This window comes from Gekko japonicus, unplaced genomic scaffold (assembly GCF_001447785.1).
Source record: "Gekko japonicus isolate JY-2015 unplaced genomic scaffold, Gekko_japonicus_V1.1 scaffold112, whole genome shotgun sequence".
NCBI lineage: Eukaryota > Metazoa > Chordata > Lepidosauria > Squamata > Gekkonidae > Gekko > Gekko japonicus.
This window is the reverse complement of record NW_015166422.1, coordinates 1826557-1843697: the sequence shown is the minus strand read 5'-3', so window position 1 is coordinate 1843697 and position 17141 is coordinate 1826557. Positions and strand designations below refer to the sequence as shown.

Here is a 17141-nt window from a genome sequence, read left to right as displayed (position 1 = left end):
TAGGGCCCTGCTATAGCTTTTCTGTGTTCTGCCGGCACCATTTTTATGATTATTTATGCCATTAAACTTGTTTGAAGGATGTACCACTTCTTTAGTCTGGAGACTGAGTGTACGTTTTACTACTGTTTGTAGTTACTGTTGCGAACCATCAGAAGAGCTGAGAAGATGGGAGGCAAACAAATGAATTAAATATTACCAAAACAGATGCTTGTAGCTCATCCTTTAGGGCTCTATTTTCACACATTTTTTATAACATCAAGACCTTGGTGCAGTATCAGGGGTGGCACTGTGACCCTGTAGCAGATTCCCTGTTGTACACCCTTTCGTGGTGTGATCCCTTGTATGATTTATCATCCATTTCAGATTCTTTTGTGCAACACCTCCTTCCACCCCTGTTCAAAACGTGAAACAGTCTATAACACAAATTGTATCTACACCGCTTTTTGTAAAATGTTTTTTTCTCCTTCAGCATATAAAAAACAAAGACAAATTGACTTGGTGGGAAGCATAAAATATTAAACGCCAACATTTTATACAGGTCGGGTGGTTTTGTTAGGGACCCCAAAGCATGCTTTCCAATTGAAACGGGAAATCCATACAAGTCCATCTTGTAAATCCTAGCAATTCTTAGACTGCAAGCCATTTATCATTTCAACGGCATAGTCGAGGAGGGACCCTCTAAAAGGCTACAGGTTAACTCTGTATAGGAGATGGTTTTCCTTGCAGGCTCTTCCTCTTCTGTTAACGTACACCGAGCAATTCGAATTACTTAGGAAGATATCCAGTTCTGCACATCCAAAGCATTAACTGTCACAGCCATCATCTGCTCACTGGATCTCCCCCATATACAGCCTTTTGTCACTAGATGCCGAGAGAACTGATGGGGAGAAACAGAAACATATTTTCAGAAAACCTAAAGGCATAATTATAGTCATGCCGTTCTTTTAGATCCCTCTTGCTTTGATCTTTCTTAAATTGGCTTCCTCACAAACGTGTCTCATAAGCTACCAGGCAGACAGTCCAACAGTCAGTGGTTAGAGTGGTGTTATGCTGGGAATGAGACGCCCAGGTTCAAATAGGCCCTCTGACATGAAGTTCACTGGGTGATCTATGACTGGTCATTCCTTAAGTTCAGAGAGCTGCTGAGGGGGGGGAGGAGGGGGTGGGGAGGGATAAATCATGCATGCCACCTTGAATTCTGTCAAGGAAGGGCCAGATAAACCAAGCCAAACAAATTTTTAAAAATCAGTCCATATGAAAGGGATCACAAAGCACCCATATGCAATTCCAAAAGAAGCATACAACTTCTTCCTCACTCATGATGTAATACAGATAATTTCACTACCTTTGTGAGTTCTATAACTGTTGATGAGAAATTTTCAACACTAAGATCTTTGTTTTGGAAAACAATACACAAACGCTCTTAACAACATTGCCACTAGAGGGTGCAATTTCTATTATAAAGCATCTTATTGCAATGAGCAAAGGAAGAGAGATTAGGCAGACCATTCCAATTCATCAGACTCCCCCCATTCGGATTTAGATTTGTGCCTTGAAGCACAACTCACTTCTTGTCAGCAGCAAACACTCTCAAAAGGCAAAAAAGGAAAGAAGCAAATACCGCAAATGGAAGGGAACCAAGGGTCTCATCCTCTCTGCCCCATGAGATCCAATGCAAGTCTGGCAAGAACATTCTTAAAGCTTTCATCCCCTAAATGTATATTACTTAATGTCATTTATACTCCACTTTCTTTCCCCAATGGGGACCCAAAGTGACTTACAATATTCACCATTTTATACTGTGAGATAAGCGAGGCGAAGAGAGCTAAACGGGCCCAAGGTCATCCAGCAGGCTTCCACGGTGGAGCAGGGATTCAAACCTGAGTGATCTAAGGTCATTCTAACCACTGTACTACATGGGCTCCCCCGAGTTCTCTAGGGAGGACAGACTCCGCCTGCTTGAGCTCGGTTAAGGCTTTTGTAAAATACATTGCTACTGCAGCAAACCCTATAACTCAGAGGACCCACTGAATGGGACATCTTCTCAGGGCCAGGCTGTAATAACATTTTCAGAAGAGCCATCCTCTCTGCTTACAGAAGCCTTCAGGCTTCCTGAGAGTTCACAGTGGAGGACGGGGAGCCTGGGAACTGCCAACAGGATGAACTCTGGTTTCAGCATCTGTTCCTTCTCTGTTGCAGGTATGTAGCCGGGGTGTGGTGTGAGGCCAGAGGAGAAAAGGAAGGCTGGGGACTTCTCTTTACCAGCAGTAGGAGACCCTGAGCTAAGCTTCTGTTCCTCCCCTGCTTAAGGTATTTAACACGGGCATAGCCAGAGGCACAAGCCAAGGGGCACTGAGCCTGTGGCTTGTCACCTGCGGCCCTGAATGAGCGCAACCTTAGGGAAGCCAGTAAAAACTCAGGATGTTGGAGCATCATAATATGCATGTCTTGGTTTGCTTATGTACACTGCATTTTTGGATTTATTTGGTAAGCTGATTTGGGTCCCCTTATGTGAGGAAAGGCAGAGTATGGATACTTTATCTGGGAAAAAAAGACTTACTGATTGGTTCTTCTGGATGAAAAGCCACTTCATTTATTGAACCGGCATGGCCTGGCAGCTTGTAGAGGATTCTTCTGGAGGTTGTATCCCAAACATAAACAAACCTGCAAAAAGGCACTCTGCATGAGCGAAAGCCATCCAATGGTGAAACTGGATGCCAAGATGCAGCTCCCACCAGAGCCAGTCAGCCCTTGTTTTAAGATGGACCAATGGCTTGGCTCAGCATAGGGCAACTTCCTGTAAAGAACAGCCTGCTTGCAAAGTAATGGGTTGCTCTGGCCAAGGTGCCCTTGAGCAAGAAGTGAGTGCTTATGTCTGGCAAAAGGTGCATTTCCAAAGAGGGCAGAGAATCAAACACCACTGGCTGGACCCATGACAGGACTCTGTCCAGGGCCTGGGTAGATCTGTAAATCATGCTTTTCTCTGCTCTTTCCTGTTCCCTACAGTTCATATATCATGACCAAGGAAGGCGGTTTCGCAATTAAGCTTACTTTCCTACTAACGTATTAGTCTCAGAAGAGCAGTTTAATTTGGCCAGTTAAATAACTCTGGCTATCGAATCAATCTGTTGAGCAGGAAGAACTCCTCTTTTCAACTTGAGCAGTGCTTACAAACCTGGATGAAGGTGAAGGAACACACACACACATTTCTAGCCAAGCAGCTACAAAGGGTTTAGCAGAGAATACATTAACAGTAGCCTGTTATGCTCTGGGGCACACAAATATTCTTTGCCTCTTCCAATAACAACTTTATGTAAATCTCCCAACACATTTGTAGATGGATTTAACTTGTTGCTGAAGATTTTGATACTGGTTCTAAGCAACTTGTATGAAATTAATATCTAAAGTATCGAACAAGGAAGACAGATGTTTCAATTGCACCTTACACAATTGGGTCTATAACACCAGTCTGTACATATGTATCCCTGTATTTAATTTCAGGCTATTTGAAGTTCTTTTTTTGCCATCAAGTTACAGCCAACTTATGGAGACTCTGTAGGGTTTTCAAGGCAAGAGATGAAGTGGCTTGCCATTGCCTGCTAGCCAAGTCTTAACCATGGTCAACCCTGCTTAGCTTCTGAGATCTGATGAGATCAGGCTAGCCTGGGCTATTCGGGTCAGGTTGTTACAAGCTTTAACTGCATTTAGAAGTGGCTTGTGGTTTTCAGGTGAAGACAAACAGAACCCTTCTGGGTAAACAGAACCCTATGGGGTATTTGTTTTTTACCTGTCTGCTGACCCAGCTGCTATTTTGCTTCCATCTGGTGACCAAGAACATCGCAGAAGATTCTGATGAACAAGAGAGCACCATGTCAGTCCCAAGCAAACATCCATTTCCCCATCTGGTTTGAAATACAGTTGTCGCAGCTTTCAATACTGAGAATGCTGCGGCAATGTTTTTTCCTTCTGGAAGCTTAGTCTGCAGTTATATTACTTTTTATTGCCCAAAATATCCAGTATCTTGTAATCTTACAAGGAATAGATTGTGAATGTCAAGACACTTAATTTATAGACAATTAGAGCTGCACTTGGAGGAGAGAAAAAATCTGGTTGCAGCAGCTTTAATTGGAATTCCACCTCACACATTAATCTTAGGTGCAGCACTTATTAAAAAGGGTTTGAAGGGTTTTGAAATTTTAAAAAGCCATTTACATATGAATTAATTCTCAGTCTGCCACCCATAAACAAGGAGCGTTCCAGCAGGCAACCATGGCTCACCTTTTCAAAATTATGCACATTCCCTTGAAGGATCTTGACGCATCTCTCTTTAGGGGCAAAAGGCCGGACATCCCAGATGCGAACTGTAACAGGGCACATAATAGCAGTTAAGTGTTGCTTTAACTACAGGGTATTAACTAGGAATACATCAGGGGTAATGTTTAGCGAGCCACTAGAATTCTTATTTAATGCAAGTGTCATCTAGTCACAAGCTGCAACTGCTGGATTATCAGCCCTCCCCAGTTTCCAGGATCATAACTTGTTATGAGGATAATATAACACCCAAAAGTACCATAAAAAAGAGGATGCTAGTGCATCTACAGTACCACTCTCAAGGGGCAGAACATTCAAGTCTGCACTTTGTGAAAAAGGCAGAATACACCAACCACTGATCATCCCACATCAGGACTCTGAGGGGAGCTGGATGAGCACTGTAAAGCTGGGAGTTTCAAATCAAAGACACAAACAAATGAAGCTGCTACACCAACAATTGATAGGCAACATATATCTCAAAGTCTGTGCTGCCAGATGTTTTCTGATCACCGGTGGCATCTTCAGACCACACATCCACAATTTTCAGCGTACAAATTCTCTCCGGCTTTTGCAGCACAGCTTTCAAACAGCTGAAGGACTTGGTATCTATACAGTACTATGTATAAGGCAGTGAAGCCTCAGATACTGATTTGGCTGAACAGATCCATCATGGAATGTTCAGCTGTCCAGGGCCAGACTAATGTGGAGTCCAGCTCGTGTGTGGCAAGGGAATGTTGTCATCTTGGCTGGGATTAAACACTCCAACAGGGGATGGCAGAAGAAAAGAGTATTCTGAAAGGTCTGAACAGCAGCTTTTTTCCTGATGTCCCATAGCTGAGGGGGAAACAAAGAGAAAAAGGAAGGCACAAAGAAGCTAAAGGTCAGGCAGCCCAGAGACAAGGAGGCTGTGGGAAAAGCACAAGAGTGGACCTAGACAGAGAAACCCTGAATACGACTTAAGCAAAGGGGCGAGGGAAATGAGGAGCTAATAGGATGGTAGACTGAGGAAACAGCAAAGGATTTAAAGTCAGGATGTGCTCAATATTTTGGAGAGCAAGGAAATAGGTCAAGAGACAGGATGGGGAATACTGTCAGTTACAGTGCCTAAAGTAACTGCAATATGAAAACCCAAGAGGGCAATGAAGATTTTAGAAAGCAGTGGGTGGGCAGGCAGTAAACTTCGTATATTGATTTGATTTATCCAGGCAATTCTTTTCCTGCAAGTGTCTAATTCTGATGCATCGCCCCAGGCTTCACTCATGGGGTTTGAATACACAACTGCCAAAAGCCTAAACTATTTCTCCTCCAATGCCCCAGTTTCCTGACCATTAACTAGAAGCTTCCTTGCTACATACACCTTCCTTCTGTTCAAACACAGATATTACCTGTATTGTCCATTGCATTGGAGAGCAAGTACGAGCCTTCGGAGCTCAGACTGAGACCGGTGACAGAGTCAGCATGCCCTCTCATTGTATAGGTTAGCTTGTTCTGTCGAAGGTCCCACACCTTTAAATACACAGCAACACTGGTACAGTAAGTTTCTCAGTTAAGAGAGACGAACAAGTCTGCACAAGAGGCAGTTATTTACCCTGCTAGAAATGCCTTGCTGCAAAACAGCACCACTGCACTTCAGACCTCCAGGGTGCTTTGCGACGGGTTACTAACAATGTTCCCTCTAAGCTGTGGAGTCTCGTGAGCAACAATTCTACTTTGTGAGCTACTGGCATTAAATTACCTGCATTAATCAGTTTGCTCTGGAGCCCCTCCTTCCTGAGCTGAGACAAAAATGTGTGAGCTGGAGGATAAAAAACTGTGAGCTAGCTCACTCTAACTCAGCTTAGAGGGAACACTGGTTACTAACCCTGGGCCTGAAAAATAGCCATCGCAGGCCTAGCAGTAAACTCAATGATACATTAGACCAGAAAGAGAGGGAGAGATTGCCCCAATGCCCTTTCTGCAGAGACACCTTTACAACAGCAGTGCCTGGCAAAGTACGCAGCCAATGGCAGGTCCCAGAAAAGACACAACTCAGAGCCAAATTGAAACGCTACCCTTTTTAATGGGGAAAAACACCACACAGCCTCATGATGCCTCCTACTTTTGCAGGTGGACAGGTACCCTGTTTTGTTTCTCAAGTTTATTCTGTGGTCCTGAAGCTGGCCACTTGCAGACACACCCAACTTTCCTTTCTCAGTGACAACAAGAAAGCTGCCACGCTTTTGGTCATATTTTCATTATTCTCTGTGGCAATAAGCTCTCAAAGAAGAACAGCAGATTGCAAGCCAATTTGTTTCTAGTGCAGGAACTCCAAGGGGGGGGGAAACGGATTTAAATAATTAGGGGGATTTCCTATGATAAAACATCAGGTTACCTGATGAAGGGAGCTTTGATTCTTGAAACCTCATCCCCCCCCCCCAAAAAAAAATCTCTCAGATGCTACTGGACTCAACTCTAGCTGTTCTACTGCAGACTAGCACAGCTGCCCTCTGAAGTTACCTTGATATCGTTGTCTATGCCTCCAGATATTATCTGGTCACTAGTATCGTTGAAAGTGACAGCTAAAACTTGGTAAGTATTCTGAAATGTCTGAACAGCAGCTTTTTTCCTGATGTCCCATAGCTGGGGGGAGCACAAAGAGAAAAAGGAAGGACTTATCAGAAAAGCCAATGGCAAAATTTTAAGAAAAGCACAAAAAGGAATAACTTACAATTGTCACCAGAATCTATTTATCACCCCCCCCCCCATATGAGGAGATGCTGGCCAGGGACACCGGGTTGAATGGCAGCCCTTTGACTACAAAGAGCTACACTTGCTGCCTGCCCTAGGGACCCTGCTGAAAATCAAGCACCGTCTCTTCATGAACGTCACCCAATTCCTGGGCTTTGTTTCTTGGCTGCATTAGAGCATGATGGAATACTGCAAACCGGCTTTCATGCATAAGAAAACAAAGAGATGGAATGAATGTTGAACTAGGGGGCCCTGCACTCTGAACGGCAATCTCCGTATTTCATAGGGGACAACATGAGTTTCTGCTTGTCTCTTGCAGAGTCTGAATGAAAGATCAGCCATCGGAGGCACTTGTCTTTGCATTCTACTTCTCATGGAAGTGCGAAGCGGGTGGGTAAAAGCACGTGCTTCTTCTCCTGAAAAGGATGCTGTCAATATCCAAAGACAGAGAAAAACTTGTTGGAACCGGATAAAATTAGCAATTTCTGATGATTCACCCTTCCTGCCGCAGCCCCATCCCCCTTCACGTCATTGCTCAGGGTCCCATTTCCCCTAGGATTAGCATTTCATGGAGATCAGTAGACAGTCGTTGGAAGAGGAAACCTGGGGAGTTACATTCTGTCACTAGAAAATTTAGGTAGGATCCAATGCCCTGCATGTATTAATACAAGAAAAGTTGCATGTTTAACCCAAGTTTGCATTATGAAGGAACCGGGGGGGGGGGGATACACACTAACTAACCATGCTCATTCTCCGACAATTTTATGCACTTGTAAAATTACTCAACACCAACCTTTACTGTCCCATCATCACTGCCTGTGCAGACCAACTGAGGCCCCCGCCGCGCTGGGTAACAGGAGTTTACAAACGACGTGTGGCCTTTGAGTCTTTTCACTCGCTCGCCCGTCTCGCTGTCCCACACTGCTACTGTTTTATCCGTAGAGGCAGAGAATAGCATGCTAGGAGAAGAAAGTTTATGGAGTACTGAAGACAGGTACTTGCCAAGGATCAGAGCATGCTCAATAATAAATGAGGCAAGACATGATTAACAAGAGGTAAATACAAAAAGATGGTAGACAATATCATCACTGGACAGCCTTTGGACCAACTTTTTTTTTTTAATTAAACTTTTTATTAATTTTACAAATATAATATAATATATAGGTCAGGTCAACAATAATCAACCAAAGCATAAATGGACCAACTTTTTAAGTAGTAACTTTGGACTGCAGACAGCAACAAATGCAAAGGAAAGAGCACTGTTTTTGAAACTAACACAGATTGCGGTGCTTGTTCCAACCACCCCAAAATACCCCCAAGGAAGCCCAGGAGACTACTACAGAGTAAACAGAGTGTATGGAACAGAACTGACAGACACTTAGTCACTTTAGAAAAATGGGCCTCGAAAATCTACATCTCCTGCACCTCCCAAACCATATTGCAAGATAGCAAGTTCATTTCACACTTAAAGTTTGGATTTTTTGGCCTCAGTATGTGTCACCTTGTATTTACATTAAAATTAATTAGCTACTTTGTTGCTCTGTAGAGATTTGTAAAGAGATCTGTTTGCAGCTCTTCACAACCCACCAGTGATGTGGAGCGGAACATTTTCAAATACTATATTTTTCCATGGAAAAATGTCTGCACCACATATGTAAATATAGTTTATCATCGTCAAGGCTGTTGTGCTGCAAATCAATTGCGTTAGATGGGCTAAACGTGGGATATGAAGCATGGACAAACAGTGCTTGTACATGGTGTATTTGCCTTCTTTTGCCAATGTTACTGAAATTGTGAACATTACTTAATTTGATATGGAAAATTTTCGAACCCAATTTTCCCCTATTACTGGTTTTTACCAGCTTGAATAATTCAGAATTATCCGCAAAACTGGCCACTATGCTGCTCACCTGCAATGACGCTGCTCACCTTAATAGCACCAGTCCATGTGGGACCCCACTGCAAGAACTGCTCATCTGCTCTCTCATTTCTGTTGATCAGTCAATGTTTAATCTTCATTAGGGCCTGCCCACTTACCCCATGAAAGTTTACACAGGTGTCGTGGGTGACGGTACTTGTCAAAAGCTTTTTGGAAATCCAAGTATATTATGTCTACTGGATTATCCTTATCTACATTCTTCTTAATGTGCTTAATAAATCTATTTACCCATGTCACCATTGGATCCCTTTTTAAAAACATTTCTACGAAAGACCAGGAAAAAACAATAAACAAGAGTATTCCAGAAAGATCCTGAACGCCCAGTCAATCATTCCTAGACAAGAAACAGTGCAATCCTAAACTGGTCTACTCAGGATGCTATCTGGGTCTAATCAATGAGGCTTACTCCCAGGAAATTGTATTTAGGAGTCCACTGTAAACAGAGCAGAGAGAGAGTCTATGAGACAAATGATAGACTGAGGGGTTTTTTGCAATACCAACCTGCCATCTGTGTTGTAATGCAGCTCCATAACAGCTCCACTATGGCCTTTCAGGGTGGCATAATTATCACAATCACCATACACGTTCCATAGTACTGAAAACAAGTCACATTGAGAGAAAATACTAGTTACTATGGCAGGTTTGCAGAAAAGCCTTTAATGGGTCAGATCTCCTTTCCCGAACCTAAAGTTTTGTAAATGGCAAAGCAAGTCTCAAAAGAGCTGCAACATTCAGAAACAGTTAAAACAAAACACATTTTTAACCCATCTAACATACCTGAGCCATAACAGGATGAAACACTCAGCATCCCCAAAGGGAACTGTATTATGCTCATGTGCACGTGTAGCTCTGTATACTAGCATATGCCACAAATAGAAAGGCAAGAATACAGCCTGAGGAAGGGGAGAGAAAGAAGAGATCCCCCTATTGAACCAACAGGCCATCAAGAAGGCACAGAACAAACATACAAGAAGATAAAAAAACATAGCAACCAAAATTATTCCACAGCCTTGGAACTATTGAGATTTTTCTGCTCCCAGAGCTTCTTTTGGCTTGCCAGCCTAAAGCACCAAAGCGCCATTTGTAGGCACACGGTCACAAACTAGAGACCCCCAAGACCGTTTTTTTCAATTTTTCTCATGGAAAAATGGGAAATTTTGGGGAGTACTGGGGGGAGAAACCCTGCCATGAAATATTATCTTTTTTTAAATGAGTAAAGTGCTTTCAAAGACAGGGTGGGCATGCTGTAGAAATATACAGCTCTTAAATCCAAGATACATTTTGGCACCTAGCTAATCTTATGAAGGGAACAGCAGGACTTCAATTACTTTTCAACTGTTGCATACCTTCCATTGACCTTTTCACCTTTCCCTCAATCTACTGAGACATATATACTCATAGATTGGGTAACCAGTAGTTTATTGCCCTACCTAGCTGGAGGGAATATAAGATCAGAAGGAGGAAGGGCAGAAACTGCACCATAGCTGTGAAAGTTCCATTGAGAACTAAGCTCACTCTAACCAGTTAGCAAAAATTAAGGAACATGTGCTAAGAAAGCATATGGTGCTTAAGCTTACAGTTTTCTCTCAAGTACTGGGAATATCTGCAATTTTGCTTATAGAAAACTAAGGCATTTATAAATTTTAAAGTCCATAAATATGTCAAAAGTTGCAATTTTATACGCTCAGTAATGTATTTTTTGTTGTTAAAGGAGTAAAATTATTGTAGATTTGATAGAACAATAACTATTGCATATATTTCAATTTTCTTCAAAATTTCCATTTTTCTCAAAAGAAGGGGTTTTTTTCCCGCAGCTTCAAAATTTCCGAAAATTTTACATCTGCAACCACAACTCTTTTACACAACTTCCATTAGCCAGTACAGTTACAGTGCCCACTGTAGCTTTCTTAGATTCAACAAGCTGAACACAACCACATCACAAGTCAAATCAAATCAAATTTATTAAGAACAGTCATAAGACCAGCAAAATAAACCCACATCACAAGTCAGTTTTTTAATTATTTCAGTCACTCTTTGTGCCTGTTCAAGCATAGGTGGATGATACAAGACACAATGTCCCTGATATGGCACCAACATAACCTTTTTAAAAGGGTTGCCAGCTTTGTAATAAACAAGGCTATCAACTGAGACACACATAAAAACCAAAAACAAACACAGCACCAAGTCAAGAACACAGCAGTAGAAAACAGCAAGAGTCCAGGAGCACCAAAGAATGATAAACTTTATGGCAGGATATGAGCTTTTATGAGTTATTGATCACAGCTGTATTTGAAGAAGTGAACAGTGACTCAGGAAAGCTCATACCCTGCCACAAATTTTGCTATTTTTTAAGGTGCTACTGGACTCTTACTCTTTTCTGTTACTATAGATGGTCTAACACGGCTACCCATCTTGATCTAAGAACACAGCAGTTTCACATACAGGAATATCAGGTTTAAAAAACCAGTTCAAGGAATAAACTTACAAATCAGTCTGTCAAATCCAGCTGATGCTAAGGTGGCTCCATTGGGATGAAATTTACAACAGTACACTTCACCTTCATGCCCGGAAAGCAACATAATTGGTGCCTGGAGGGAGGAACATCTTGGTGGACCCTAGAACACAATAAATGAAAAATATTCAAGACGATATAAGTAAACAGGCATCTGAGTGCCAAAAAGATCTCAGAATACGCTGTGTTTTATGTGCCGCCAAGTTGCTTCCGACTTGTCGCCGTCCTATGAATAAATGACCTCCAAAATGTACTATCATAGAAACACAGAAAGATAAAGCTGGAAGGGGTCCCAACGGCATCTAGTACAATGCAGGGCAATTCACAGTTACCACCCCCTGCCATCCCCCAGTGACCCCTGCTCTATGCCCAGAGAAAGGCAAAAAACCTCCAGAATCCCTGGGCCAATTTGGCCTGGAAGAAGACTCCTTCTGGAACCCAAAGTGGCATTCATCATTATCCTGGGCTTATAAAAAAGGGCTACGACAACTGTACACTGGCTTATCTCTTCCTGCCCTCCCTCTCACAATCTGCCTAAATTCATAGTGAGTCACAGAATCAGTTCTGCTGTCAGATGGCCATGTAGCCTCTGTTTAAAAACACAAAAAAGGAGAGCCCACTACCTCCCAAGGAAGCCTGTTCCACTGAGGAACAGCAATAACTGTCAGAAAGTTCTTCCTAATATTTGGCCAAAACTTTTTTGATTCAACCCATTGGTTCTGGGGCAACAGAAAACTACTCTGCTCTGTCATTAATAGCCTTGCTCAGGTCTCACAAAATGAAGATCAATGGATCCCCTAAGTGGGATGTGAACTCTGAAGTCAATGCAGAACAATGCCCATGCTTGAAACCCATGTGCTTTGCCCATTTTATCAGTCACACTAACAGACATATACTTAAGCATAAGCTACAGTGCGCTTGAACCTGGAGATGATGGTTAGGTTGGAAAAGATACTGCAACTGGCATAGAAGTACACAAGCAAGAGAAAAAGAAGCCTCCGGCATGATCCTTTGCACACCTATTTGAGAACAAATGCTACTAAGCTCAATGGGACTCCCTTCACAAGTAAACACAAGATTGCAGCCTGAAGTGCCTGGTTTTTAGTTTTAACAGACCACTTTGAGAATTATGCATGTCGAAAAAGAGCCAAAAAAACCCTTTGATGGATTTGCACTCTCCACTTTTTTACAATTTTGTTGTCATAAGTCACTCTGAAACCTGCTACACACACACACACACAAGGATTGAATTTCTGGAAAACAGATAATTAAGGAGAAATAGAACAACCTTAAGCTACTATGCATAAACTAATATGCACAGAGAGAGAAGGCACAAAATTGTGAATTTCCCAAAACTTGACAGCCACAATAAACACACACTTTTAAGTATTTTATGAACTTCATACAGCTAAAGCACCACCCCTTACCCATCTATTCCTGGAAGCTATACTGAACACATGTAAGCCAGTTTGGTGTAGTGTTAGGAGCGTGATTGCCCATCAATGTTCCCTCTAAGCTGTGGAGTCCTGTGAGCAAAAATTCTACTTGGTGAGCTGCTGGCATTAAAGTTGTGAGCTAGCGATTTGGCTCCTGCATAAATTAGTTTGCTCTGGAGCCATCCTTCCTGAGCTAAGACAAAAAAGTGTGAGCTGGAGGCTAAAAAACAGTGAGCTAGCTCACACTAACTCAGCTTAGAGGGAACACTGTTCCCCACTCCTCCACATGCAGCTGCTGGTGTGATCTTGGGTTATTGATAAATTCTTTCAGAGCTGTTCTCTCAAGGGGCAGTTTCTGTCAGAGCTCTCTCAGCCCCACCTACCTCACAGGGTGTCTGTTGTGGGGAGGGGAAGGGAAAAGAGATTGTAACCTGCTCTGAGACACCTTTGGGTAGAGAAGGGAGGAGTATAAATCCAATCTCTTCTTCTTCTTCTACGTCATTCTTTAAAAAGCCAGTTTCTTGAGAACTGCTAACAAAAGGTAATACTTTGAAACACTCATTTACTATTTAGTTACTCACATCTTGCTTTTCTCCTCAACGAGGGTCCAAAACCATTTACAAGACTGATCTCCTCTCCTCCATTTTATTCCCACAACAACCCTGTGAAGTAGATTAGTCTGAGAACAAAAGACAGTCCCAAGATCTTCTGGGGAACTCTTCCCGTGTCAAATTAGGGATTCAAACCCGGCTGTCCTAGATCCTAGCCTGACACTAACCACCCCACCACACTGCCATTGCGATGCCCAGGCCTCAGGTTGCCATATCCAGTTTAAGAAATACTTGAAAAAATTTTTTTTTGGGGGGGGGGGGGTCTGAGCTTTCAAAACCAGAGAAGAGCAGAGGTGTATAATGTCACAGAGTCCACCTTCCAAAGCAGCCAGGGGAACTGGAGATCAACTATAATTCCAGGAGCTTTCCAGCCACCCCCGGAGGTTGGCAACCTTACAGGCTCCCATAAACAAAAAGCCAGTTTACGTTAAATATAGTTGTCTTACGTTTTTTGCAGTTTTATAACTTTATCTTAATAATGAAAATTTCAAAGTAGTAACATAAGTATTAGATTGTATGGATTGGTTAATTCTATGTATTGTTACTGCTCCCTTGTCTACTAAATTTATTTATTTTAAAAGCCAGTTCAGCACGAGCTGAAAGGTACCCCGAAACTATTCTTCCATGCGCTGCTGTATTTCCTGCAGCAGGGAGTCCCTTATGCGAAAGAATATTCAAAAGAGTGACATGTCGCAGCCTGAAGCGGTACAGCCCTTCTCACTCGGGCAAGGCTCTACTATTTCGTCCCAGGCTTAAGGGGCCTCCACTCGCAATGGAGAAACCAGAGAACACGAAGTCCAGACTCGTACTTCGCAGGGCTGGCTTGGAGCGCCCAGGAGGACTCACCGTCTGCAGCAAGGCCCCCGGCGGCGGCTGTCCGCCGGCGGGTCCCGCACCTAATATCAGCTCATGGCGGGGCTTCTTGGCCGCGGACGTCGCCGCCACCAAAGCCACATCCGGGCCAGGCGCTTTTCGTTTTTGCGGGTCGATCATCGCTTCTCCCTCAGAATTGTCTCCGAAGCACCCGCCGCGCAGGCCTCACAAGGGAGGAGGAGGAGCCAAACGGGCTCTGCTGCTTTCTGATTGGTGACTGACATGGAAACCCACCCCCTTTCTCTTTTGACGCACCAATGGGGCAGGCGGGAAAGAAACTTGGCGGCCCTTTCCGCTCATCAACAAGGAAAGCTCTGATTGGCGGTCACGTTTAGATCGCTTGCCGGATGGTGGCGAAGGAGGGCAAGGCGTTATTTGGCCTAGAGATAGAGAAAAAAAGCGTAATGGTTAGACTTCCGGGGAAAATTGAACTCTGCTTGACCCCTCTTTGAGGGAAACCCTTTTTTACTGCTGATATATAAATTTAGATAGAGGCAGCTCACCAGTTGAGGGCATGTGCCGAATTTAAGTCAACCAAACATTTGAAAAAGGAATCAATTTCCCCCATATAGTTATTTGTAAGAGGAATTTGAGGCACCTCTAATTTGTGCAGTTTTAAAGATTTCTCACATTTCTATTAAGATTTTAGAAATGGCCTATGAGAGTCCCCGGGGAACCTTAAAGACTGACTGCTAAAGTTTTCTCATATTTTTAATTATTGTTTAGTATTGCCCATAGGGTCTTTAAAGACTGAGGGTTGCACTGACCCCCACAAAAATTTCAAGAAATCTTAGGCCCCTGCCACACGGCAGGGAAAACACTGGCGCACCAAAAAAGAGACGCCGCGGCGGGATCCCACGATCCCCTGAGCCACGGTGCCGTTGCTCCCCGGCACGATCAGATGCCGGGGAGGAAGAGACGATTGGGAGGGGGAGGCTGTCGAACTGCGCATGCTCAAGCATGCTCAGTATGGCCGGGCGCCGGGGATGCGCCGGCAGAAAGATGCGCTGGCGATCCCACAGGAAAGGTTTGGCCGGGAGGGGCAGATTGGGAACGGTCTGGGAACGGGCACAGCACAACATAGTGGCCAGTTTTGCTGCGGTCCCGATCTGTCCCTCTCCCAGCCATAGGCGTAATCTTCGTGGGGGCGGCGGGGCATCAGCCTTCCCGAAACTTTCAGGAAGGTGCTCAGCCTCCCCCGGGGGCCACCCTTGCTCCTAGCACAGCAATGCCTCTGGCCAGCCCCAGCCCCCCCGGGAAATTGGAAAGTCTACACCCTTGCTCCCAGCCCAAAACGTCTTGTGTGAACAGGGCCTTAGAACAAGGTTTGAGTCCGGTGGCACCTTTAAGACCAGCACCTCTATCTATCTCCAAGAAATCTTGTGGTTTTTTTTTTTAAAAAAACAACAACCCCGAAGGTCTTGTTTCCTCTCCACCCTGGCCCTGCCCCAGCCTGTCAATAGTTGTACAACAATGATCTCCCCAATATAAAACAAGGTTTGAGTCCAGAGGCACCTTTAAGACCAACAAAGTTTAATTCTGGATATAAGCTAGATTCGGGTGGGTAGCCGTACTGGTCTGAAGCAGTAGAACAAAGTTCGAGTCCAGTGGCACCTTTAAGACCAAAAAACTTTTATTCAAGGTGTGAGCTTTCCTGTGCATGCACACTTCCTCAGATTGAAGCAGAAGTTACAAGTCCATACTAAAACTTATAGGTGGATAGCCGTGTTGGTCAGAAGCAGTAGAACAAAGTTTGAGTCAAGTGGCACCTTTAAAGCTAACAAAGTTTTATTCGAAGTGTAAGCTTTTGTGTGCAAAACACACTTCTTCAGAAAAAAACACAGAAGAAGTGTATTTTGCACACGAAAGCTTACACTTTAAATAAAATTTAGTTGGTCTCAAAGGTGCCACTTGACTCAAACTTTGTTCTTCTGGATGTAAGCTTTCCTGTACATGCACACTTCTTCAGATACTTTGAAACAGACTTCCTCAGGCCTTACTTATGGGGGAGGGAGCTTAGTTGCCAAGAAGGTGTAAAGTACTGGGTTTGCACATGGAGACTCGGACAACAACATGCGTTTATTGTACTTCACAACAAGAGAACACACATGGCCCGGCAAGGGCCAACTATATACACTCTACCCGGGCACACCCACAGTTCCATTGGGGGGTTTGAATTACCCACCAAAGGTTCTATTGGAGGACTCAGGGTGGACTAGGCTCCTTGGTCCCTATTGTGTTTGGAACCAAGCTAATGACTGAGGGCACAGACCCCTGGTGGCGGTGGGCGACATAACGGAAGGGCTGAGTCAATTCAGAAAATTGAGCGGAAACATCTACTATGCTTCCATGTGGCTCCTGGTCGCCTCCTTCCTTCTCTGTTACATCTCTCCTTATATATAATTGAATAGTGGGTGCCAAAGTTCTAAAATGCACTCCTTTAGTGTATGGACGCTTGAACTGTCTGTCAGAAGACGCTGGCTGGGTTGACTGGCTGCTTTGTGTAGTCCCGCCCAGCGTTTCAAGGTCTTTTGCATATGGAAGCTGATTGGACTTCACTGCATTCCACACCTCAAACTCACCCCCCTCCCCGCAAGGAATGTCAGTTGCATATGGAACCTTCAAGGTCTTTTGCATATGGAAGCTGATTGGACTTCACTCCATTCCACACCTCATACTCCCCCCCCCCGCAAGGCAGTTGGAATGTCTGGTGGTGTGTAGGTCCCAGGAAC

At 43.8% G+C, this 17141-nt stretch overlaps 1 protein-coding gene across 1 annotated transcript; it reads right to left on the bottom strand.

Annotated features, from left to right (window-relative positions):
- Positions 1 to 232: 232 nt before the first annotated feature.
- On the bottom strand, positions 233 to 14582 carry SNRNP40 (small nuclear ribonucleoprotein, U5 40kDa subunit). The gene is made up of 10 exons (XM_015411696.1): positions 14383 to 14582; positions 11463 to 11592; positions 9479 to 9572; positions 7832 to 7997; positions 6808 to 6930; positions 5697 to 5817; positions 4279 to 4361; positions 3788 to 3849; positions 2561 to 2664; positions 233 to 877 (listed from the first exon to the last, which is right to left on the bottom strand). Exons 1-10 carry the CDS (start codon positions 14527 to 14529, stop codon positions 828 to 830), a joined length of 1080 nt encoding a protein of 359 aa, XP_015267182.1. The 5' UTR covers positions 14530 to 14582; the 3' UTR covers positions 233 to 827.
- Between the last annotated feature and the right edge of the window lie 2559 nt (positions 14583 to 17141).